The following is a 25,518-nucleotide window of genomic DNA, read 5'->3' on the forward strand; positions in this document are numbered from 1 at the left end:
GCTGTTGCTTGCAAAGAAACGCATGACATGCTTCTATGAAAATTATGTAACACCACACATTAGCTTTCTAAAGATCAATCTGAAAACAAACTACTTTTTTCTCATCATAATTTAATGGTCTTCTTGGAACAAAGGTATAACTTGTATGGACTTGGATATTTATTGCAAACAAAACTGTTAAAACTGTAACTTTGATTATCATGCTGATCTGATTGTGCAGATCGCACATATCTTATCTAGCATAAAATATATATATTTTCCTCTCATAGGCATGATCAGCGTCTCATTAGGGATAATGGTTGTTGAGTATAAACTTAACTAAATTAGTTAATGTGGTTACAAATCCTATTATCCTTTTGGCGCTGATTATGGGAGTACTATTAAGGGCCGACCTAGATAGGGTCATGTCCCTTAAAGGGACATGCCCTTTGGTTGTCATATATATATATATATATATATATATATAAAAGGTATAATTGTAGATAAAGGACACACAAAATATATAATCTGCTCCTTTAAGCAATTCTCCCCTATTCGATTACTTTCAGATATAAAACATCTCAGAATAATATTTATATTATTGACATTACTTCTTACAAGTCTAAATATTAAAAGATCATTGCAACAAGCTTTACAAAAGGTATTAACTCAGTCTGATCTTACAAAATTTGTGGAAAATTTTCATGGTATCAGAGCTCTGGTAGTCGAACCTAGACTCTACAAATTGACAATCAGACTTAATATATCTAGCAACATCTTTCTATCTTCAATGGCAAGCACAATCAAACCCGAGGATAGGTTTGATGGGAAAGAACAATTCGTTGCTTGGAAAATCAGAATTATGATGATTCTTGAAGACAATGATGTGAAACAGTATGTTGATTTAGCATCCAAGCAACCTGATGTTGAACCTAATAAAATTATCTAGAGTAAAGGAAACAGAAAAGCCATGCAGATCAATATTAGATGGAGTGAAAAATGAAATAGTACCTATGCTAATGAAACATCAAACAGCATTTCATATGATGGATGCATTATTAAATGCATATGAGGTTAACAATGCGACTAGAACCCTTGCACTCAAAAGACAACTAAATCATATACAGATAAAAAAGGGAGAGTGTATGAACTCTTGCTTCCTAAGAGTGGCTAGTCTAAGAGACAAACTTGCAAGTATAGGGACCATAATTGAAGACAAGGAACTAACACTTATGGCTATAGATGGGTTACCAAATTCATGGGAAACATTCTCACAAGGAGTAAGTGCTAGAGACAATCTTCCAGACTTTAATAGACTTAAAGGAGATTCCCTGCAAGAAGAATCTAGTAAACTTAAGAAAGGAGGAATATTGAAAATTGAAGATGAAGAACTTCATGTTCTCATTACAAATTCTTATAAAGGTAAGAAGAAACACTTCAAGAAGAAAGGTAATCAAAAGAATGACAAACTTAAGAAAGATCTATCCAAAATAAAATGCGAAAAGTTTGGACACTATAGATCTAATTGCCCTAAGAATTCTAAGCAGTGAGTAAACTGTACAAACATTACTAGGAAAGAAGATAACTATGATCCTGAGAATTGTGTATTGTATTCTACACCATCAAATGAAGTATCAAGCAAGGCATGGGTGATTGATAGTGGATCATCTTAACACATTACAAGATACAAAGAAGCACTAGGCTCTATATCAGAAGAAGTTGATGGCGAAGTTACCATCGGTGATAATTCAGCACATTCCATCAAAAGAATTGAGAATTGCACCTTGAAACTAAATTCAAGTAGTGCTCTACATCTCAAGGGAGTACTCTATGTACCAAAAATAAAAAGGAATCTAATCTCGGTTACAGCACTTGAAGATAATGGACATAATGTTGTATTCATGGACAGTAAAGTAATGACCTGGTCTAAGAACTCTTCATTTAAAAAATCAAAATTGATTGGTCGAAGGAAGGGATACTTGTATGAATTAAATACAAAACCCAATCAACCTATTCAAGCCTTAATTCATGAAGCTATTGATATAAACGAAATATGGCACAGAAGGTTAGGACATCTAAATTTCAAAACCTTATTGACTATGGAGAAGATGGTTACTAGTTTACCTAATTTAAATAAAGATCATCAAAGCATATGCAAAGGATGCACTCTGGGTAAGAACACCAAAAGTCCATTTCATGATAGCACTAGGAAAACTAACAATGTTTTGGAATTAATCCACTCAGATTTGTGTGGACCTATGTTTGTTCCTTCTCTTGGAGAATTCTAGTACATATACTCTTTATAGATGACCTCTCTAGGAAAACTTGGATTTACTTCTTAAAGTGTAAAGAATCAAAAGAAATCCTTAAGAAATTTAAAGTATTCAAAACCTTAACTGAAAACTTGTTAGGACATAAAATGAAAACTCTTAGGACTGATAATGGAGGGGAATATATTTCAGATTTGTAGAAACAAGAATTAAGAGGGAGTATACCATTCCTTATAACCCACAACAAAACGAGGTAGTAGAAAGGAAAAATCAAACAATTACAGCAAGAGTATGATATTTGATCAAAATTTGGAATATTATCTTTCGGTAGAAGCCTCTTGTACTTCTGGCTATATTCAAAACAAGAGTCCTCACTCCTACCTTAAAGATAAAACTCTTGAAGAAGTCTTTACTAAGGTTAAACCTAATATAAGTCATCTTACAATTTTTGGGTGCCTTGTATATATACATATTCCAAAGAAGAAAGAACTAAGTTAGAACCCTCCGGGAGGAAAGGTATTTTTGTCGAGTATAATGAAACATCTAAAGCATATAGGATTTTCATACCTGGTCAAAAAAACATTGAACTTAGTAAGAATGTAATATTTGAAGAAGATTTAGCATTCAGAAGAGCCCGAAGTTCTAGAGAACCCTCTCCCTTACCTAGTTCTGAAGAAAATACTGAATCTTAGTTTCAGAGGGAGAACATTGAAGAAATTGAAGATGAAATTCAAAATCTCAATCTTGAGGAAACTCAAAACTCAAAGGAAAGACCACTTTGGGCCATTAAGATAGTAGAGGAAGCACAAGACTTTGTTGCACCATATGGAACCTTTAGAGAAAGTAAAAGACCCAAAAGATTTTCTAGTTATGTAGCAAACATGAGTGATTTGTCTAAATCAAAACTAACCAATGTTTTAGATGTTATTAAACATACAGCTTGGAAGGATGCCATGACGGAAGAATACTAATCTATTATGAAGAATGATGTTTGGAAAGCTATTCCCAAGACCTGAAGGAAAATTCGTTGTTTCTTCCAAGTGGATATTTAAAATCAAGAATGTTGCTGAGGGTAGATTGAAAAATGCAAAGCCAGATTCGTAGCCAAGGGATTCTCTCAAAAAGAGGGAATTGATTATGAAGAAACCTTTGCTCCTGTTGCCAGATACACCTCTATAAGAGCAATCCTAGCTATTGCAGCATCGAAGGCATGGAAAGTACAAAACAGCATTTCTAAATGGAAAAATTACAAAAGAGGTATATTTGGAACAACCTAAAAGATTTGAAACTCATAACCCTAAAGTTTCTATTTGCAGGCTCAAAAAAGTGCTCTATGGGCTTAAATAGGCTCCAAGGGCTTGGTATGAAAGAATTGATAAGTATCTCACCAGTTTAGGATTTTCAAAGAATGAAGCTAATCCAAATCTCTATTATAAAAAGGATAAAGATGATATGATAATATTGATACTATATGTTGATGATTTATTAATAATAAGTGATGATCATCTTATAGATCAATGCAAGAAAGATCTAATCAAAGAATTTGAAATGAAAGATTTAGGACTCCTTCATTACTTCCTAGGATTAGAAGTATGGCAGAATTTTGTCAACATCATACTTAATCAAGGAAAGTATACATTAAATATCTTGAAGAGATTTGGAATGTGGAACTGTAGGTCTATGTCTTCTCCAATGGAGACTAATCTACATAAAATTAAGGAAGCAGCAGCAGAATCACCTTCCATAGATTCTACTCTCACCAGACAGATGATTGAGTTCCTTATGTACTTGGTAAATACAAGACCTAATATTTGCTATGCTATTAATGTCTTAAGTCAGTTTATGTGTGAGCCAAAGGAGATTCACCTAGTTGCAGTCAAACACATCATGAGATACTTACAAGGCACTCTTAACCTTGGGCTCAAATATGAGAAAGTTGACTTGGATTTACATGGATTCACAGATGCGGATTGGAGTGGAAGTGTTAATGATAGAAAAAGTAATTTAGGATGTTGTTTCAGTTTAGGGTCACCAATGATATCTTGGATATGTAGAAAACAGTCATCAGTAGCACAAAGTTTCACAGAAGTAGAATACATTGCAGCTACAATGGCCTCTCAAGAAGCAGTTTGGCTTAGAAAGTTACTTGCTGGATTATTTGGTCAACCCATGAATCTTACTATTATTCATTGTGATAATCAGAGTTCCATCAAGCATTCTATGAATCCAGTTTTCCATGACAGGTCCAAGCATATTGAAACTCCTTATCATTATGTTCGAGATATGGTAGATAGGAACTGTAAAATTAGAATACATTTGCACTGTAGACCAGACAATAGATATTCTTACCAAACCTCTCTCTCTCGTAAAGATAGATCACTTCAGGAAAAGACTTAGTATGGTTGAATTGTAATACATTTGTATTCTTTAAATTATTATTAAAATAATTTTTTATTGTCAGGCTATTAACTGTTATGGACTCCATTTATATTCATTATCTAAGAGGTGACGCTCTCTAAGATAATGAACTCTTGTATAAAAGACATTATGAGAGATGACAATCTCTTAGATAATGTGTTGAACGGTAGAGATCTACTGTCAAATCTAGATGAGTTCAAGATCACATTGTGATGTAGACATTGGTATGCCTACGAGTGTCAATTTGGATAAAGGAAGAATTTTATTATTCTCCGGAGTTTATCCTGTGTTCTGGTAGATCTCAACTCAGGATCATGTTGTGATATAGGAATGTCAGCTTCTATGAGTCACAAGTTGGATAAATATTCTCCAGATTTTATCCTATATATTTTTTTCTTTGCAATACTATTATCACTAGTATCAATGATGAGTCATATCATAGGTATAGTAATATGAATAGTATCATATGTTCGATGATACCACATGCTACGAAGATTTAGATAGATATAGGGTATCAATCTATGCTTATTCATCTTAATTGATGTTGCTAGATATGTTACCTCTCAATATGATTGTCAAGTTAAGAGGGAGTGTTAAAACTATAACTTTGATTATCATGCTGATCTGATTGTGCAGATTGCACATATCTTATCTAGCATAATATATATATATAATTTATTTTTTCCCTTTCATAGGCATGATCGGCGTCTCGTTAGGGATAATAGTTGTTGAGTATAAACAACTAAATTAGTTGATGTTGTTACAAATCCTATTCTCCTTTTGGCGCCGATTATGAGAGTACTATTAAGGGCCGACCTAGAGAGGATTATGTCCCTTCAATGGACATGCCCTTCGAAAACGGTCAACATGTTTCCAGATGGTGTTGACCGTCCCTGGGACTTCGTAGCCGTTTCCCATCCGTCCTGGGGACTGCTTGAAGTTTCCAATGTTACAATAAAATTCAACTTTAAAAAAAAATAATAGGTGGTGATTTTCTGCCCATTCACTGACCCCACATTAAAATAATAAAATATGTTAATATAACCCATGTTGAAATATTTCTTTTGGAAGCCATTACAAACTTAGCATCCAACTATGACTGAAAATTAAAACTTCAACTTTTTTCCAACAAACCAAACCTGAAAAATGATTATAAATCAGACTAAAAATGATTGTATTGCAAACCTGGAAATGATTGCTGCTGGGTTGAGGAATACTCAAATTGTCAGCTTTGATAATGCTCTAGTAGCAGCAATAATTGCCCAGAAATAAATTGTTGTAGCTGATTACTGCCCAAACAAGATGGCTGCTACCCGTCTAGGAAGATTTGGCACAAAAAAATCAGTTTTCCTTCAAAACCCATAAGAAAGGGCTCTAAAGTCTAATCTACAGCAGATTGATTCTCTCATTTGATGTCATCCTATGTTCCAATTCTTAGACAATGATTCAATTCGATGCTATGTTCTATGCTAATTTGATGAATGAAATAGATAATTTTAAACTATGTTGCTATGATGAATGTGACAATGCTATGTAATCTCTTCACCATGGAGAACAATTGAGCATATTCCTAAATGTGAAATACCATCCCCTTCAGCCATAATAGCCCTCGGCTCAGATCCCCTTTTATTTTAGTATCTATTATAACACCCAAATGCCTTATGTTGTTCTTCTCCATACCTAAAACAAATAAGCGGCCTTGTTATCACAACCCATTTTCTACCAAAACCTCTTCAACACTTTTTGATTATCACCCTTTAGCTATTGAAAATTTCTTCTTGTCCCTTGGTACATTTTCCTACATCTTCCTTTTGGTGCTCACTAGCTGTAGAGTGATTATCTCTTTATTCTCGTTGACCTTCACACCTTGAAAAAGAGAATGCTCCTCTATTCCTATCTGGTGGGATCATCCTCCTATTACAAAGAGTTTTCTGGTCTAAGGCTTCTTCTACATAATTAAGTTAATGTAAACTGATCCCGTATTGAATGCGGTACCCAAATCTTAAATATATCTGGAAAATTTATGTCCATCTACATTAATAATAGTTTCATTTAAAAATGTGTAAATTTCTTTTGGATAATACTGGACTGGTTTTCTCCTTCTGTTTTTAAATCTATGAAATTGCACAAAGAGCTTTTTTTGGAATTTAGGGTAAGAAATATTTGCCTTGGATTCCAATATGTTTGCCATTACTCTCTTCTTGGAGGCACATTGGTACTTTCTTAACCATGTTAAGTTGCAGCCTGGATCAAATCATCTTTCTTATAAAAGTTCAATTATTTTGTGGAATTTTTACAAACAAGTTGACTCACCCAGCCTTTCTTACAAAGTCTGATTTTTCTCTTTTCTACCCGTATGATGCTTAATATTCATCCCATACAGCAACCAACACCACATTTATTTTCTTATTCAATGATCTACATTCTCTGTATCACAACCTAAGATAAATCAGAACTTGAGAACTCTGCTCTAAGTTTGCATAAATTTCTTGCTGCCCTACTACTGGGAATGGCCTTGAATTTTTTATTTAAACATTCCTGCATTTAAATCAGATTTTAAGAACTCTGGTCCAAGATTGCATTTGATTTCTACCCGCCCTAATATTGGGAACAACCTTGAATTTTTTATTTAAAAATCCCTGCATTTAAATCAGATTTGGAGAACTCTGGTCGAATTTTTTATTTTAAAATTCCTGCATATAAATCAGATTTTAAGGACTCTTTTTGAAGATTGCATTAAATTTCTAGCCACTCTACTAATGGAAACAACCTTGAATTATTCATTAAAAGATTCCTGTATGCCTTTAGGTTTCTTCTATTCATTATTTCTCCTGTAGCTAGTTTTTATGTCCCCTGCATCAGTGTGTCTTTATAAAGCATAATTGTCAATCGCTGCATATGATCTTTAAAAGAAAGCTAACAACCTTTTCTTGAATCTGTGAGACAGGGAAACAAATTGCTTTTATACTGATGAAATTTTCAACTGTAGGTAAACAAGGAGATAGTGAAGATCCAAAGAGTAGTAGCACCAGTTGGGCAGTTACAACTAAAACAATTGATACAGGCTCATGTGGTATTTAATTGCTCTTCATTACAGATCCTTTCTGCATTGAAAACCTTTCTTTTTTAAAAGAGGCTATTAAACATACCTGCCGGTCCATTAAAATTAGAGTATCATTGCGTACTGGGCACTTGTTACCCTATGATGCAATATTTTGTTTTTGTAAATTTGAAAACTTATGCCTATATATTTTACAGGAGAGAAGTGGAAGCACCAAGGGTAGTGCAATTCTACAAGAATGGGAGAAGTTTCTGCCTTTGTTTTGGCAACTTGTGCCACCAAGTGAGGAAGACACTCCTGAAGCCAATGCTGAGTTTGGTGGAGACAGAACACTAGAAAGAATTGGTATGCGCTCTGCATAGACAGATGCTATCAATTAATCGCCAGAAAGTATCGATAATTGATCTGAATTATCATATCATGTTCAAATTCCTTGCTTTACCATGGCATTGAAGTCAATTCAAGGCAGGGGGAAACGATCCACAGGTCGGACCAAATAAGAGGAGCACAATTTCTGTATTCTGTCTACTTGTTCATTCCAAGTTGTTATCAAGATGTAAGTACTAGATGATCATATCATTTCTGTAAACTAAAATGTATAGCTCTACTATCACATTCTGGACAACATTCTATTGTTCCTATAATAATTTGACTTTCAAATGTTGTTAAGAAAATATGACCTTGGATTTCTGTTTTAAATATTGATTCCCCATGTGAAAATTGAAGGGAGATGTTGATAAAAAGTGCCTTTATTCATGATGACTTTGATTACTAATGCATTGTTCTCCCCCTTAAATCATCCCTTCTCTTGCATACGCCCATTTCTTACACCTTACTGTTAGATTTTTAACTTCTATGAGATTTACATCTACACTTATTTAAATCTCTCTGCAATAACCAATTTCCATATTTAGTCATTTCTGTATCTCTTTTCTATATGCTAGTGACATCTATAATACAAGGGAGAGTAAAAAGCACACTTGCACCTTTAAACCATGTCAGTATTGAAGAGAAGGAAGATGTGGACACATCTACTCAGACTGTTGACAAAACCAAATTTAGCCTATATGCCCTTTTTCTATTTTTGAAGTAATTAGCTTTTTCACCATTAACTTCAACTAAATAAATTCAATTTTCACCATTCACTATTATCTACACTTTTATCCAAACTTGTAGGGTAAACTTTAAGAAAGCTATCTCCAAAGAAAGATATAAAATATTGGTGAATCTTTCATTATTTTGAAAAAAACAAAATTATTTCTATTGGCAAATCTCTCAAATTTTTTTACTAAATATGATTAATATTGGCTATTATTTTCGAATCATAATTTTTCTATATAAAATATTGATGAATCTCAATAACAATAAGAAGTTCATTAATCACCATGGAATATTACAAATCAAAATCGAAGATTTTTGTATCTCGTGGAATATTATGAGGATCGTTACATATACTTTAAATCAATAGTGAAAACTAAATATTGGTGATATATCCCTAAAGTAACTAATAATTATGATAATTATTGGTCAGTTCAATTTAATTTCTCCAATAATATATTATATTTAGGTGACTCAAATATAATCATGTAACGAATATTGTGGCGAATATTTGAGTTTAAATTTTTCAATAAAATAAATTATTGAGTGATTATAAATATTCTAGAACTAAATTTTATAAAACTATGATGATTGATAGGATTTAGGTTGTATCAAATCTTAAATTATTAGCCAAATTACTAGCCAAAAAACTCTAAAATAGCCAATTTACGAATATTAGCTACAAAAAAAAACCTTCCAAACTTGTGTTCGTTATGTTTCTTAAATATTTTAAAAGGCTGCTTAAATATCAACCACATGATTATCCATAAGTGTTAAAGTGAAGCCTCAACATGAGGTGTTGGTTATCATTAAGTTACTTCACTTTTTTCCTCGTGCAATTATTATTATAGTGGAACATTGAATTAATTAGGTAGGTTCTTCCTAACCTAAGAAGTGTAATCATTTCTTGTGATGACCTTTATATATTGGTAATAGCTATATTATAAACAAACTTGCAACCCATCTCCTAGCAAGAGGGATTCTCCTTCAAATCTATTTATGGATTGGCAAAGCTTTTAGTGAATCTAATATCTTGAATTATCTTTGGCTTATATACATCAGTAATAGTCACATTGTAAACAAAGCTCCAAATCACATTTATAAGAAGAGGGATTCTCAAAATCTTTTTGTGGATCAGCAAAGCTTTTAATGAATCTAGTGCTTTATAAGACCCCTTTATCAATATATTATTAATAATGTTTTTTTTGAAATAAATGGAACTGAGATTGTTAGAATTTTGTCCATAATGTCTATAAATTACAATAATCAATCAAATGTTACCAAGAAGTTCCAATAAACAGCTTATGATTTGCATTCATTAAAAAATGGGGAAATTATCCTAGGTTTGATGTTTTAATATTTGGGGGTGTATAGTGTTCTTTCCCTTGTGATTATATGAGTGTACATAAGATAGAATTCATAGAAGAAATGAATGGCTACTCGATTTAGTTTTGACGAATGCAAAGTTACAAACATAAAATTTTGAGCTTGTAGATGTATAAAAGGAGCCAAAGTATATTTTACAACTTTATTATCGGGTCACCACATTTCATGAGTGTTCATTTGCAAGAATCCATAACTCATGACCATGAATGGTCTATATTTAGTATCTTGGTGATGCTCATAGGAGTAGAGCATCATGACTTTCTAATATGCCACCCATCTCAATGCTAACCATAAAGTTTCCCCAAGATTGAAGCTTGAATATCTAACTGCTCCATTTGCAAAAGTTTTGCAATGTGACTCATCAACCATTCATTATAGAGTTTCTATAATGTCTCATGCGCAGGTGATGTGCCTCGATGGCCACGGGTTCGGGCTCAGTGTAATTGAGGGGCACTCCCCACTCTGGAAAGGAAGATGTTCCCTATATTATTACCCTTAACAACCTGGGTAGCTGAATGGTTGCACAATAGTGGTATCAAAGCCAAGGTCTCAAGGTGAAGACATGTAGACCACGGTCGATTGTAATGTCTTGTGCTTTTGGCAGCCAAGTGTCACAAAGTGTCCAAGGTTTGCATGATTGGGGTGGTCCCTAACCTCGAATGCTCTGGTAGAAGGGAGATATGCCTTATACTACCACCTTTAACACCCTGCATAGCTGCCCTTACCACCAAGTCAATCTCTTGGTGTAGTTGTTGGATCTTAGCTATGATATTCCTAATCGGTTCTGAACCAAAATTTTAGTTTGCTTACTTTGACATTTCATCAATCAGTTTGCTTGCAAAGCCTAAGTTTTCGATTGTTGTTGAATTTTACAAAGACATACAATCATGAAAATTATTGATGTTTGGTAGCCTCAGTCAGATAAACCTATTGTAACATCCGGTTTTCCTAGGTCTAAATTAACAAATATCATCCTCAAAGAGTACAGTTGTTACTTCGTTTCATAGGAAGACAATTATATCATTCATGTTCATGTGAATGAGATTTACCGTTAAAATCAAATAGACAAAAAAATTTAACTATAAACTTGAAATACCATCAAATGAAATTACTATAAAAATTGAAAATCACATACCTTGAAAAATAGATCGAAATCAAACTAGGGATACTTCTGCAACCACCTAAGTTAGTCCACAAATACACTATAACAATTTCACAAGACAATTATCATCAAAAAACCGCTGGCTCAAAATCAAATGATGATCACAATTAAATACCACTATAATAAAAATTAGGGCATCACATACCACTATAACAATTAGGGCATTGTTAATTTTAGAGAGGCCAACCGTATTGCCGATTGGGCTGCGAATGTGGCTTGTTTCAGTGATCATAAAATCATTTGGGATCTTTATGAGGCCTTACCTCCAGGTGGTTGCCAACTTATCGAGTATGATAAATGGAGATCTAAGCAAAAATATTTTAATTATGATGGTGTCAGTGATTTGTAATTATGAGGTGAACTCGTTTGGAGTGTGGTGGGTTATGATTTTTAGAAAGTCGAGCATTTTGCACGAATTTTGGGCAATTTTTGTCATTTCTCTTTTCGTTTGTGGTGTGGCTTTTAGTTACAGAGCGATTTGGGGCTTTCAAAGAACGAAAACCAGAAAATTTGGTGTAGAGAATATGGGAGGAAAAAGGAAAAGGGTGGAGCCAACAAGCTGCTCAGAGTGGAGGAACAAGACAGAGGTTTGGGATATTCTAAGGCAAGGCAATTTCACAGGGTATATGGAAAGTTTTAAAGGTAACAATCCAGCTCTTATGCACCAATTTATCAAATCTTGGAAGGATGGCTCTATGATGGTTGGTAACCAACGAATGGATGTTACCGAAGAAGTACTTGTGGAGGCCACGAGGCTGGACATGGACGGGATTAATTTTTATCGGGAGATAAAGCTCTCGGACAGTGCCATCAATGATTTTGTGGAGACAGAGTAGGAGAAAAGTCGCTTGGTTAAAATAGGTAATTTGTATTACAACCTAGCCTCTGTTTCTCGACCACGGCGATTTGTGCTTTTTGTAATAATGGAATATCTAACTTTAGATGGGAGATTCACTAAGCTGTATGGGTACCATTTCATGTTGGCAAATCACTTTCGGCATGATGTTAGGATCAATTTTCCATTTTATTTATTGCAGTCTCTTAGTATTTCCACTCAGGCTATTCAAAAAGACCCGAATGGTGAGCATGCTTGCCATGAGGGTCTTATGGTCCTGATAATGAATGTGTTAAAGTCCAAGAAGATTGTGAAACTCAGGGGCAGTTTGAAAGGGGCAAACCAGGATATGGAAGGGAGTCTCCCAGATAAGGGTTATGATTCTGATACCCAAGATGAAGCTGAAGGGGGTTTGAGTAGTTCAAAAAAGGGCTCTGGTTGCAGTTCCAAAAAAAAGAAAAAGATTGTTGAGGAAGGTGATTCTAACCGGGAGAGCGACTTCATGGAGGAATTAGTGAGAGAGCACTTGGTGATTTACAACCATGAAATCTTGCTCCAACAATCACTATTGTTCTCCAAATGGCTTATCCACACTGCAGTTTGGCTTGATAATCTCAAAGTGTCGGGGTGTGCTCTAGTCAAGTTCGAATCTCAGCACTCATAATCACTAGAAACTCCTCTAACTTGGTCTTCAACATGTTTGTTTCCACCCAGATTCACTACCATCAAGTTAGTTTATACTGTCTACCCCTAGAAAAACTCCAATGGTACTATGCAGAGTGTGCTCACTTGATGTCTACAACTCCTCACAATTATTACCAAGATTTCTTCAAATGGTAAACTTTGGAATTATCAAATGCCTACACACAATATTCTCTGCATGTTGTCAATACATTCATCCTTTGTTCGTAGTTACCTATTGGAGTCACCTACTCATTACCAGCTAAAAGTGATCATTGTTTGCGCTAAACACTAACTCTTGCAACTTGACAACACACTTTCTAATCAAGCAAACTGTTGGTGTTACCAATGCTCTACTAACAGACGAATTATTAGTTCTAAGATTTCTGCTCAAGGAACTGAAATAACACTTTGCTATTCAGAATTATTTCCTCCTAACTTGAAGCTCCTTTCACTAATTGCTCAAGACGCACAGTTGGAGATGTTTGATAAACCTTTCGGTTTATACTCTTATCTTTGTTGCTAGGTGCATAATTAGTGCTGAAACAATCTCCTCACCGTTGTAAGTGAAGGACTAATGATTCTTTAAGGGCGTCCTATGGCATTGAAGATGGAAAATTATTGTACAACTCTCTTCTCTACAAAAGTTGATCCAATCACATTGGTAGCACTCCTGCCAACACTCTGTTATTGGTTACCTCCTTGATTCTAGAATCCCATGTATTGAAGCATGCAAGACTTTGAGTATCGTTACAGCTCAAATCTTCTTCCAGTAATCCTTTATCACAAAGTTTTTTTGATATCAAACCTATATGTGTGCCCCCAATTGGATCATAGAAGGTAATGGAATTGTATGTAACTACTTCTAGTGGCACCCACTCTTCAAGATCGACTACTAGAAACTCTGCACGATTTCTATGAATATCAACAGAGTTGTCTAATGCCAAAAAAATTCCCGATTATCTTGTTCCTACAAAGAAAACTACCATGGTGCTCCCTCAATGATTTTTTTTGGCAGTTTCAAGATTTCCGCTCAAGAAATTTGAAACAATAATCTACTCCTTCGAAAATTTCAAACTCAGTTAATCCCGACAAAATTCTTGACGGCTAATGCTCTTCATGTATTGTGTTCAATACATACCGCAAATAAGAAACTCCTACTATAACTCAAACTCTGTGCTTGCTCTCAAGTTTTGACCATATTATAGTTCCAACTCCACATTCCTTTTCTATGACGATTCATCAATGCCCAACCATGTTTCAAAAATTCTTTCAAAAAGATACAAAAGATATGGGTTTTTAAATATACTTCACTTTAATCTCAATAATCTGCAGGCACTCTACTCAGTCTCCAAGACCTCTGTTAATGCTCATTCCTTTTTGCAGGCTTTAAACTCTCCAATTTATTTCTCGACTGTTCATAAATTATATAGAAATGGCTTCTTAATAACGCTTAAGGCTCCGCCAATTTATCCAGAAACAATAGCTTCATTTGTGACGGTTCTCCTTGGCAAGGCTTCCATGAAAGCACGATTTTAATAACTTTTTCAATTGTAATTCTCCACAAGAGAAATACAAGGTACTTCGTTTTGAGGAACACGATGAGCTACACACCTTCTATTTGACATCTGAAACCAATCTCAAAGTCACAATTTTATATTTGTATCCAACTGTTCGTATGCCCTCTTTTATTTAACCTGACCATCGTTGATGTCTCTTTGTAATGATTTCACAACAATCTCTTAAAAGTCTTAAAAGCTACCTCCACAAATATTATTGCAAACACGATGGATATTGTATTGGGTCTTTTGCTCTAGGAAATGCACAGAAATTTGGAATGACTACAGTTGTGAATTGTCTACAAGACTTTCTCCTTCCTCAAGCTCTTGCAGATCAACTTCTTCAATCCTCAAACTCCACGCAGACCTAGTAGTTATCGATTCTTGTATCCTCTAGTTTATATAATTCCACTAGTGATCGTCCTCAAGCAGATTGACTCTAGAACCAAGTTCTCCATTTCAACACTATTCATAATATTGATAATTTTTCTAGTAAACTTGCTTCTGCCCAATAGGATGGCAGGTTCGATGGCTCTGATACCACTATAATATCTCAAAAGGATATTTTCCTCTAATTCACTCAGAAATAATTTTTAGACAACCACATACATATTTTGCAAATAAAACCAGCAGTTTAAATGAACCATGAACCCGAATACTCATTAAAATATCTCAAAATATGTTATTGTATTATACACCAGCAATACAATAACCAGCTATCAAAATCCAATCTTAAACACATCAATAACAGTCAGATTGGAAACATATAAAAATAACTTGTAAACCCAGTGTGAACTCTGACTTCAATCCACTTCAGCGATGAACCAGGGCTACGTCCAATCCACCAACGATGACCTGAAGGTTTGCATCCTCGGGTCTGAAATGGAAGATGTAAACTCTCCCAATGTTTCTCCAAGAGAAACTTGAGTTCTCCAAAAGAAAGCAATAATTGAAGCATATAGAAATGAGCTTCTATATTCTTGTCCCTGTCCCTCATGCCGACTCATCTCTTATTCACTCTCCTTTAATTAAAATTGACTTAATCATTCTGTATTAAGTCCTCAAAAGTCATATATTGGATTGGCCTATCAGTTTTTAATGTCCCCAAAAAAGGGAACATTACACAAACATACCTTACAAACACTGTTAGCACATTTGTAGCGATCCTCAAAATTTAACAAAAATACAGAATGTAGAAACAAATGGCATCCCTGCTAGGACATTTGTGTTTTTTACAATACTTAATTTAATGATTTTTGGAACTACTTTGATAGGTGCCTATGATACAATATTGTGTTGGTTCTAATTTGTTTGGCCTTTCATACAGAATAGAACAATGTTTTCTAATTAATAACAAGCATATGATTTCACAAGTCAAATGCTCTCAGAAATCAAATGAATCCCGACCTTTTATTGCAAGCTCAAAGAATGTAGATCTTTTCCCAAGAAACTTTTTGTTCAATAGTAGACAACTATGATAGAAGGAGAACTACAGTGTAGGAATCCCTTATGCATAGCAATTACAGAGTGATGTCTACAAACTTATAAGAGCCCAACCCTCACATCCAAACGTCAAGATGAATGGAGACCAAGACAGAGCCTAGAGTTGCAACGTTGGTGATCATTAATCGATGGCAACCAGTGTGATAACACCACTGCCGAGTAGTCTCAATTCCATTTTGGTGAAGGCAAATGCAATGGTTGATCTACTATTTATTACCAATTTCCAACATATTCTACTGTCATCTTGGTTGAGTACGTTTGCAGAGCCACTTATATGAATTCACGCACAAAGGGTGTTGTCGTTCCGCCTATAGACTTACGTCATAGCTTTGATGCCAAAATATTTCGTAGCCAGTCATGTATATACTTCTCTGTCCACCATCAATCACACCAATTCATATCAAACCACTTGGGGAGTTCCAAACCCGTTTCTTGGTCTTGGCAGCAAATGATATGTCACTAACGGTAAGCATGAGCAATGTTAATTGCACAGGAACCTCCTTATCTAATTAATTTTTAGACCAAAAAAATCTTATATCAGAAGGTTTGGAATGGTATATTTTTTAATGTTTATTTCTATTTTTTGATTGGCTTGAGCTATTTTTGCTGGGGATTAATTAGTTTTCTAACTCAGGGAAAACATAGAACCCCTCTGGAATCTTCCCCAACATTCTCCAGCATTCCCAAAACAGAGAGCATGGCTGCTTGAAAATCATTTTCACAACTGTGTAGCCCACATATTAAACAAGTTACTACCCACGTTTCATCTATTCTCCTGGCAGATCCAAAGTCAGGGAGCTCAAGCATGCAGAAACAGCAAGACAATTTAATTTTTACCATGGGAAGAAGGCTCTTGAACGGAGCATGAATCTCTTCAGTGTAAAATGCCAATGTGATAGTTTGGAAATTCATTGGTTAATCATGGGGAAATCTGGGTTCAGAATAATGCTGAACAAATTCAGAGATTTTGCCAGACAGATAATAATTCCTATTGTTGTTCTCGTGAACAAGCTCAGTGGTCTAATAATCATGCACAGACTCAATACTCTCTTCATTGCACTTCACATCAGGACTTTGTATTCCAAATTTGTCAATAGACATCTTCAATTGAATTTTTGAATGTAATTGTATAAAGATTATTCCATCAACATTTCAAATAAACATCTTCCCCATTGATTTTCCTCACTGCTGCTGCTCCTATTACTGACCAACTTACCATTACTCTCACAGATTCTTCACTGAGCAGGAGAGCTAACCAGAGTAAAGATCTTCTTTAAGCTTAAAGAAATGGGAGAGAGTAAAGCTAACAAACCCTCAGCGCAAGAAAATGGTGAAACAGCAGGTATCGGTCAAGTTAGCAAGGCTGAAAAACAGAATAAAGCGTTGAAGTCGCAAAGGAAGATGCGCAGTCCAGCGAAGACAATGACGACTATCAAGTCAGTCAAGTCTGAACTTCCAAACATTAGAACCGTAAACTGCAATCCTTCTCGACGCTTCTACGAAGTTCGTTTTTCCCTTTATTGTCCCAAGTTTTTAATTCCAATATTTTGAGGCTTTTTGGCACTAATTACTAAGGCCGGTCCTCTACCATCAATACATTTATTTCCAAGGTTCCTTTTGTGTGATAAAGATTCCATTCATACAAGCAATCCAATTAGATTAGAATTGGGATAGTGGTAATCTGACTTTGTCAAATTTGTCATTTGTGTCCAAAATGATAAAGTGGAATTAGAATTTTGGAATTCTAATACTAATTTTGCCCCAAAATGATGTTACCAATCTTCCATCCAATAAGTAAAATTGAGAATTGAATTCCACATTTTACTTTTTGAGGATTGGAAAGAAATTAAAATATATTAATTTTTGAAGTCCTGTGATTTTGTAGTTGGGTGACTTTCGAGTTTAATGCTCATAGACAAGCGCACTTTGTTTAGCCCATGCTCTAGACCAAGCAGTGGAGGTTGATCTACCTCACAATGCTTAGGGGCATCGAGCTCAGTTTGAAGCCATAGGGGGATGATTGCAACGGACTCGCGTCATGCGACTAGAGAAGAGAAAGGGGCGTAATAGCAACCCACACTCCTTGTAAGTCATCCTACGCTTGAAATGGGGGAAGAGAGTGAGAAGAGAAGAAGCAACATTGGAAAAGATGGTGGTGGAGATGATAAAAAAAGGGGGATAACGAGGGACTCAAGACAAACACTAGGGAATGTGTCTACTTCAGAGACCATTGTTTCTCAGTCTACTTGAACCCTCCATTATGGTCATGGCATGACTTTATTATCTTCTTCCACCCCCTTGACAAACTCACCCACCATTATTTCTTCAGCTATTATTTTGACAATATCTGTGATGACGATGACGTTGTTGTCAATTAGTTCTTCCAAAGAGGTTTCACTATGTTTTTGTCTTTTGATTTGAATGAATCTTAGATTTAGTTTGTTTTGAGAAATGTTTTTGATATGGGTTTGTCACTTGTTCATGATCAATCATAAGCTCTGTATTGTGAAAATACTCCGTTAGAGAATAATATCATTCAAATCAACCAAGAGTTTTTGATATGGGTTCATCTATTTAGATCAGTTGTAAGGTTTGTATTGAGCAAATCCTTTGTTAGAGATGAATATCATTTAAATCAATCAGTATTAAAGACCATTCAATGAATTTCCTTCTTTTTTATCTTTTAGATATTCAATATTCAATGAGTTATGGTTTGTTTTTGTCTTTTTTCAATATTGAGCAATTGGATCGATAGCAAATTCAATTGATTTTTGGAAAATGTTTCTTATATGAGTTTACCACTTCACGAGAGCAAATATTTACTTGAGAAAAATAGAGTTCAAATTAATTAGTTATAAACATTTTGGTATGGTACACCAACTAGTTTAGCAAATTCATATGAAAGTCATGGGCTTGTTCTAAAAATATTTACTATGACTTTATAGGGATTAAAAACAATTGGATACTATAGTTTTAGGAAGTATCCAATTTAAGAGAGTTTTGATCAACATAATGCTCCTGTATCTACATAATAGCATTCGTATGATTATAAATTTTGCTTAGAAAAAATGTCTAATTTTAATTCCAATTTCACAAACCAAACATAGAAGATGTATTTTCTCACTCATCGTCTAGGTGAAACAAATGGGACCAACTAGTTTCTCAAAACCTAATTTTGACAAATTCGGGATATGAATCAAAATCTAGTTTTTTTAATTCCGTGAAATAAACGGGCCCTAAGAGATTGTTCCTTTTCTAGGATATTTGAATTTTTTCATTATTATAAATTTATAGAACTAATATTGAAATTATTTGGAAAGCTTGGGAGATTTGTATTATATATAATAGCTTTTCAATTGCAAAAATTTCTTGTAGATGTACTTGCCTTAAGTCTTTTCAATTTTTATCACATTTTATAATATATATATATATATATATATATATATATATATATATATATATATATATTACGAGAATGTCTTTCATAAAAACTTATTATATTTTTTGACTTTGAATGCTCGTAATTTTGCTACAAACATTTTAGATTTTTATATATTAGTAAATAATAAACTTTTCATCCTTACAGTAAATTATAATTTTAGATTTTAGCTTTATATAGTAAACTTTTCATGCATATATAAAATTTTATCAAAAACTATTTTCTATTTTGTAAATAATACTCTTATCGTAAATGTTAAATTTTGTAATCCTAGTCATAAATATCCAAACTGTAAATAATGAACATAACAATAAATATTAAGAGCTAATCATAAATAGTAAATCTAATTTAATTTAACCATCACCCTTTATCAATTCAAGTCAGGCCCAAACTAAAATGAATCCTAAATAAATTTCACATTAAGTACAATAAGCAAACTCTATGTTAATCCAAGCTAAATTGTAAACTAAAGTGATTAGTTTAGTTTCAAAATTATAAATTTAGAGACTGCGTATTATTTAAAAAGATTGTGTGTTCCTATGATTCCTTAAACAATACTAACAATTTTATAGTCTTCGGAGAAGTATACAACCCATGGTGAAATACATCATCTCACCACGTTTGTCTTCAATAATAGGGAGGGACTCGAGGTCTTGTTATTCTTGATAACCTTTAATTGAACCTTTGTTTATCAAAATATAGTTGTCGAAATTCTTTGTTTTAATCATTTTTTGTTGTCTTGGACTTATTTTGATCTTTGTATAGACTTTTGCTCAAACCGTCTTTTCCTTGAGTTGTAATATTTTATAAACTAGCATCAAAGTTTTAGATCTTTATGCAATATTTGCCATTAAGATTTTGGGTCTTTGTTAGATGTATGATATATCAATTTAAATCTATCTTAGATGTATGAAATCAAGATTTTGGAACTATTTCAAATGTGAATGAATATATATATTGATATGACCTTATACATATAATTCAATTATACACATAAATAACTAAAATTATTATTTATTTATTTTCAAACTAATCTTATAAATGATCACATTAATAATTAATCATCCAAAGAAAATGTCATTGATGGAAATATAAAATTTCATAAAGAAAATTATAAATTTAAGTGGGAAGAAATCTAAAAAAATGTTGAAGGAATATAAAAAATAATAATAAAATGTAGAAAAATAAGAATATGGAGAATAAAAGAATCTTATAAAAAATTAAATCAAATAATTTATTAATCTTCAAAATTAATTCAATTATTTGAAATGTCAATTTTCTTAGAAAATTATTTGATATTTATATTTTCCATGCATTATTACTTGAAACTAAAATATGTTTATGTTTTAATTTTTTTTTAAAAAATTGGAGAAGGATAGTTAGAAAAAAAAAAAAAACAAGAAACGAAAAATAAAAAAGATGAGAGAAAGGGCTCCTATGATGGAAGTGTTGGTTTGACCTTCATATTAATGACTTTCTATAAAATGTAAACTTGTGTTTTCTTTATTTCTTCTAACTTGGCACTTCAAGTAGGGCTCTTGTTAGTTGGAACTAATGTTCCTAGGTGCCAAGATACAATTAATTTTTATCACCACAATAGTTGATGTTCTAATGTTAAAAAATAGATAATTCTTTAAATTAATTTCTAATTTATGTTTGGTTGGTTCTAATCATCCATGTGTTTAATTGATTTTTCAACAAATATAAATAAAATAAAAAATCATATTATTGTCCTGCAAGACTACGACAATCATAGCATGTGTAAGCCCCCATCCAACTTGTTGTCCAATGCATCACCAACAAATGGAACATCAATTTCCAAGAGTGCTCGAACACTAATATAAAGATTTTTAAAATAGGTGTTAGAGAAGTTCAGTACTGTGATGTGGAAAAATCAATTAGGTAGAAAAAAAATGTCTATTATGTCAAAGAATTTAATCCCACATGGGAAGACGTGGATAAAGAATATTTAGGATCCAAAATTAAAGGAAAGGCAAATATCTTAATTACTCAATTGAGAATAAACTCTCATCATTTACATTGTGAAATGGGTAGATAGAAGGTTCCTAAAGAAGGGTGGGAAGAAAGGATATCTACATTTTGCAACAAAGAAGTGGTGGAAACAGAGTGGCACTTTATCAAAGAATATACCACTTATGAAGACATTCACAACCAATACAAGGATACATTACGAGTGAACAACATAAAAGAACTTATTGATAAGACAAGAATGCACAAGGCAACTGTCTTCTTAATGCAGATCCATAAAAAAGGGATGGACTAGAGAAATTGCAGCAACCAGAGTGATCAATCCTTAGTGTGGTCCCTTAGACCCTTTGATTTTGTGGACGTGATTAAAACTTTTCATTTCATTTCATTTATGGTGCGTCAATATCTTCATTACTTTTTTCAACCAATCCTTTATGTGTGGCCACCTCAACATCTTAATGCAACGCTAATGTGGGTTCTCTTTTATTTCAGAGTGCATTCATGTGTGTGGTGGTCTATGTTACTAGTCTCATTTTAGTCAATTTTGTAATTCATAATTTTCATCGACCCAATCGGGTGGCAGAGTTTTGTACTTTAGCATATTCTATCACAATGCCCATTATATATCATTTTTTTAAATTAATAAATTATTACTTATGTTAATCATTTTTTATTAACTAATAAATTATTACTTTATTATCTTATTGATTTTTAAATATGAAAAAAGGTTACCTTTTAACTATTACTATTACTTTTAACTAATAGCCACTCTGCAAGTTGCCACTCTTTTGAAGTTTGAATTTGAATTTGTCCATGGTGGGCCCTAAGTCTCCAGACCCTCCACCTTGCCCTAATCTGCAGATGGTGTTAACCTTGCATAGAGATTTGGAGGTCATGACAGATGGGTGTGGGACCATGGAGGAGGTGGGGAAGAATCTTTTTGACCCTACTATTTGGAAAATGGTATATTGACTAGCTGCCCGATGGTGTGTGGTCAGAAGATGTCAAATGGGACCCTAGGAGGTTGGAAGAATGCTCTTTTGGGATCCCAGGTGGTTATTGTTTCTAAGGAAGAACCCAAGATAGCTCACAATGCCAATGGGCCGGTGATCTCCCTCCCGAACAATTGGGTGGACCGTGTTACATCTGGTTTAAAATTTTGTGTGGTAGGGAGATTTGTGGCCTTCAAACCCACGATAGAGATGGTGTGTAAGTGGGTTAGCCTAAAATAGAAGATAAAGGGTAGTGTTGATATCTCTTCTATGCCGAGTGTCCTATTCTGTTTTAAATTCTCCGTAGAGGAGGATTTCAATTTTATACTCTCGAGAACCTAGTACTATGGGAAGCATTGTCTTGCATTAATAAGGTGGCACCCGAGATTTGATGCTAGTGTAGAACTTAAAAAGCTAGCTCCTGTTTGCGTAAGGCTACTTGGACTACCACTCAAATTTTGGGATGAGAAGATCCTAAGGTGGATAGGAAATTCCTTTGGTCACTTTGTGATTGCAAACAAGGTGACAATGCAAAAAACTAGACTGGTGTATGTTAGATTCTATGTGAATGTGAAAATTAAATCAGGCTCTCCCGACTGTGGTTACTCTAATAACTAAATGGGGAGAGAAATACCAACCCATAGAGTATGAGAATGCTAGGCTTTTCTATCAAAAATGTGGGCAATTTGGACATCTTATTGTTGACTGTAAAGCCCAAATGCAAAAAGAGAAACAAAAAGAAGGATCCCCTGGAATAGTAAAAGAGGTTGCTAGGGAACCCTTAAAAGCCCCAAGACTGGAGGAGGGGGTTTTTGATGTTCAAAATATGGAGGATAACATGACTCAGGATACCCCAACTAAGAGAGTCGAGGTGCAGAGTGTAACTAAAGTAAGGGAAGCTCTAGAGGAGGATAGGAAAATGGAAGAATACCCATTCAGACATGAGATAAAATAATTAATAATTTCACCCCTAGAGGGTCTTAAGGAAGGAGAAATAATGGAGGAGGATGAAATAGTGGCACACCACTCCTTTCCTAGCTTGCTAGCAAGTCTGGGTGATATGTGCTTGCAGGAACATATTGAGGTAGATTGTGGTACCCAAGAATGGGTGTGCACTCCTGTAAGAGTGATAAAGGCCTCCCCAATAGAGATCATTACAAAGGTGATGGCAGGTTTGGAGAAAGTTGAAAAGGAATTAAGTCCCATCTCACGGTGATAATGGGGAATGGGAAGTGCAAAAAAGGAAGAAAAAGGAGGGGGGGAAGAAACCAGATGTAGGAACTTGTGGGACAGTGGGAAGACCGACTAGTAGAGCACCCAAGACAAAACAAGTAGTGAGGGACGTGTCTAGTGGTAAGAAGCTTACATTGGAGACTGTAACAAGAGGTAAGAAATGAAATTCCTCTCTTGGAATCTAAGGGGGTTAAATAACCCCCAGAAGTAATAGGCTCTAAAGTAGTCTATATTTCAAGAAAAGGTTTATTGTGTGTTAATTCAAGAGACAAAAAATGTCTAGTGCTAATTTTGTTAGACTAGTAAGTCATGTCTGGCCACGGGTTTCCTTCGTACATATGGATGTTGATGGAGCCTCAAGGGGTATTGTAACCATGTGGGACCCGTGCTCTATGGCTGGGGACTGAGATATGGAAGGAGAAATTTTTTACAATAACTAAGTTCCAAACTAGTAATAAAAAATGGGGGCTTATTAACATTTACGCTTCTAACAACAAGGTAGGGAGGAAGGAAACTTATGAAAAGTTGGAAAGGATTATAGATACCATGAAGGATAAACAGTTAATGTGTATGGGAGATTTTAAGACCCCCCTCTATCACTTAGAAAAATTAGGGGGAAATAGAGACAACCCTAAAAGCTTGCAAGGTCTTCATGATTTTATGGGTAGAATGGATTTTATTGATGTTGATTTAAGAGGGAAACCATTCACATGGACTAATAATAGAAAAGGAAGAGATTTCATCCAAGTAAGACTGGATAGATTAATGGTGTTAGGGAATTGGGACCGATTGGGTAATTCCCTTTTGGAGAATCTCACAAGAACTGCCTCTGATCACTCCCCTTTAATGTTTCATTGGGGGGATGGTTTAAGAGGAGGATCAAAATCCTTCAGATATGAAATTATGTGGCAGTCCCACCCAGAATTCAAAGATCTTATCCAAGAATGGTGGAATATAGAAATAGATGGTACTGTTATGTACAGACTAATGCAAAAGTTAGATAATATATGGAGGAATGTTAAGGGTTGGGCTAAAAGTTCCTTTGGAGATTTGTTCAAGATTAAAGGAGAAGTGGAGGAAAAACTTAAAAATTTGCAAAAAGAGATTGTGGAGTGTAATAATCTGGATGATGCTACTTAGGATGAAGAAGAATATAGAAAAAAATGGAAGGACATCATTTTAAGAGAGGAAATTTTTTGGAAGCAAAGATCGAGGGTTCAATGGTTAACTGAGGGAGACAGGAACCCTACTTTCTTCCATAGGTCAACTTCCAATCATAAAAGAAGAAACATGATTAAGAGGTCGGAAGGAGAAGGGGGAAGAGAATATAAGGATCAAGAGGAGATGGGGAGACATGCGGTAGAATATTTCTGCAAGGCCTATAAAAAGGATAATAATAAATGAAATCAAGTTATCAGAACAAGTTTGATAATACAATCGCACAGGTGCTTGGTGATGTGGAAAATAGTTGCATTTCATGAAACATCACAAAAGAGGAAGTGAAAAGGGTTGTGTTTTCCATGAAAGCTTATAAGGCCCCAGGACCTGATGGCTTCCCCCCAACATTTTTCTAGCAATTTTGGGAGGTCGTTAAAAGTGAACTGATATGGGCTACCAAAGATTTCTTCAAAACGAGGAAGATGCTAAAAAGGATAAATAAAACCTTTATTGCCTTGGTCCCCAAGACCCCGACACCCTTGAGTCTATTGGATTTTAGACCTATAAGCCTATGTAACACAGTGTATAAGATATTTGCAAAAGTGTTATTGAGTAGGATTAAGCCTTTCCTGGAAAGTATTATAGGAACACCACAGAAGGGGTTTGTACAAAACCTAGTATGGCTTTGAAGCTGGATATATCTAAGGCATATGATAAGGTAAAGTGGGACTTCCTTTATGATGTGCTTGGAAGAG

General features: G+C 34.4%; 1 protein-coding gene across 1 annotated transcript in view; it reads left to right on the plus strand.

Annotated features, from left to right (window-relative positions):
• Nucleotides 1-8,471, plus strand: part of LOC149552360 (ferredoxin-dependent glutamate synthase, chloroplastic-like) — a 290,054-nt gene extending 281,583 nt beyond the window's left edge. The window contains exons 32-33 of the mRNA XM_089787902.1: nt 7,657-7,740; nt 7,926-8,471. Coding sequence (XP_089644028.1) covers nt 7,657-7,740; nt 7,926-8,090 — 249 coding nt within the window. The 3' untranslated portion in view covers nt 8,091-8,471. The remainder of the gene's footprint in view (nt 1-7,656; nt 7,741-7,925) is intronic.
• Nucleotides 8,472-25,518: the final 17,047 nt, after the last annotated feature.

The sequence above is a fragment of the Cupressus sempervirens genome, chromosome 6 (genome assembly GCF_028749045.1).
Source record: "Cupressus sempervirens isolate cs-2001-9-10 chromosome 6, ASM2874904v1, whole genome shotgun sequence".
Taxonomy (NCBI): domain Eukaryota; kingdom Viridiplantae; phylum Streptophyta; class Pinopsida; order Cupressales; family Cupressaceae; genus Cupressus; species Cupressus sempervirens.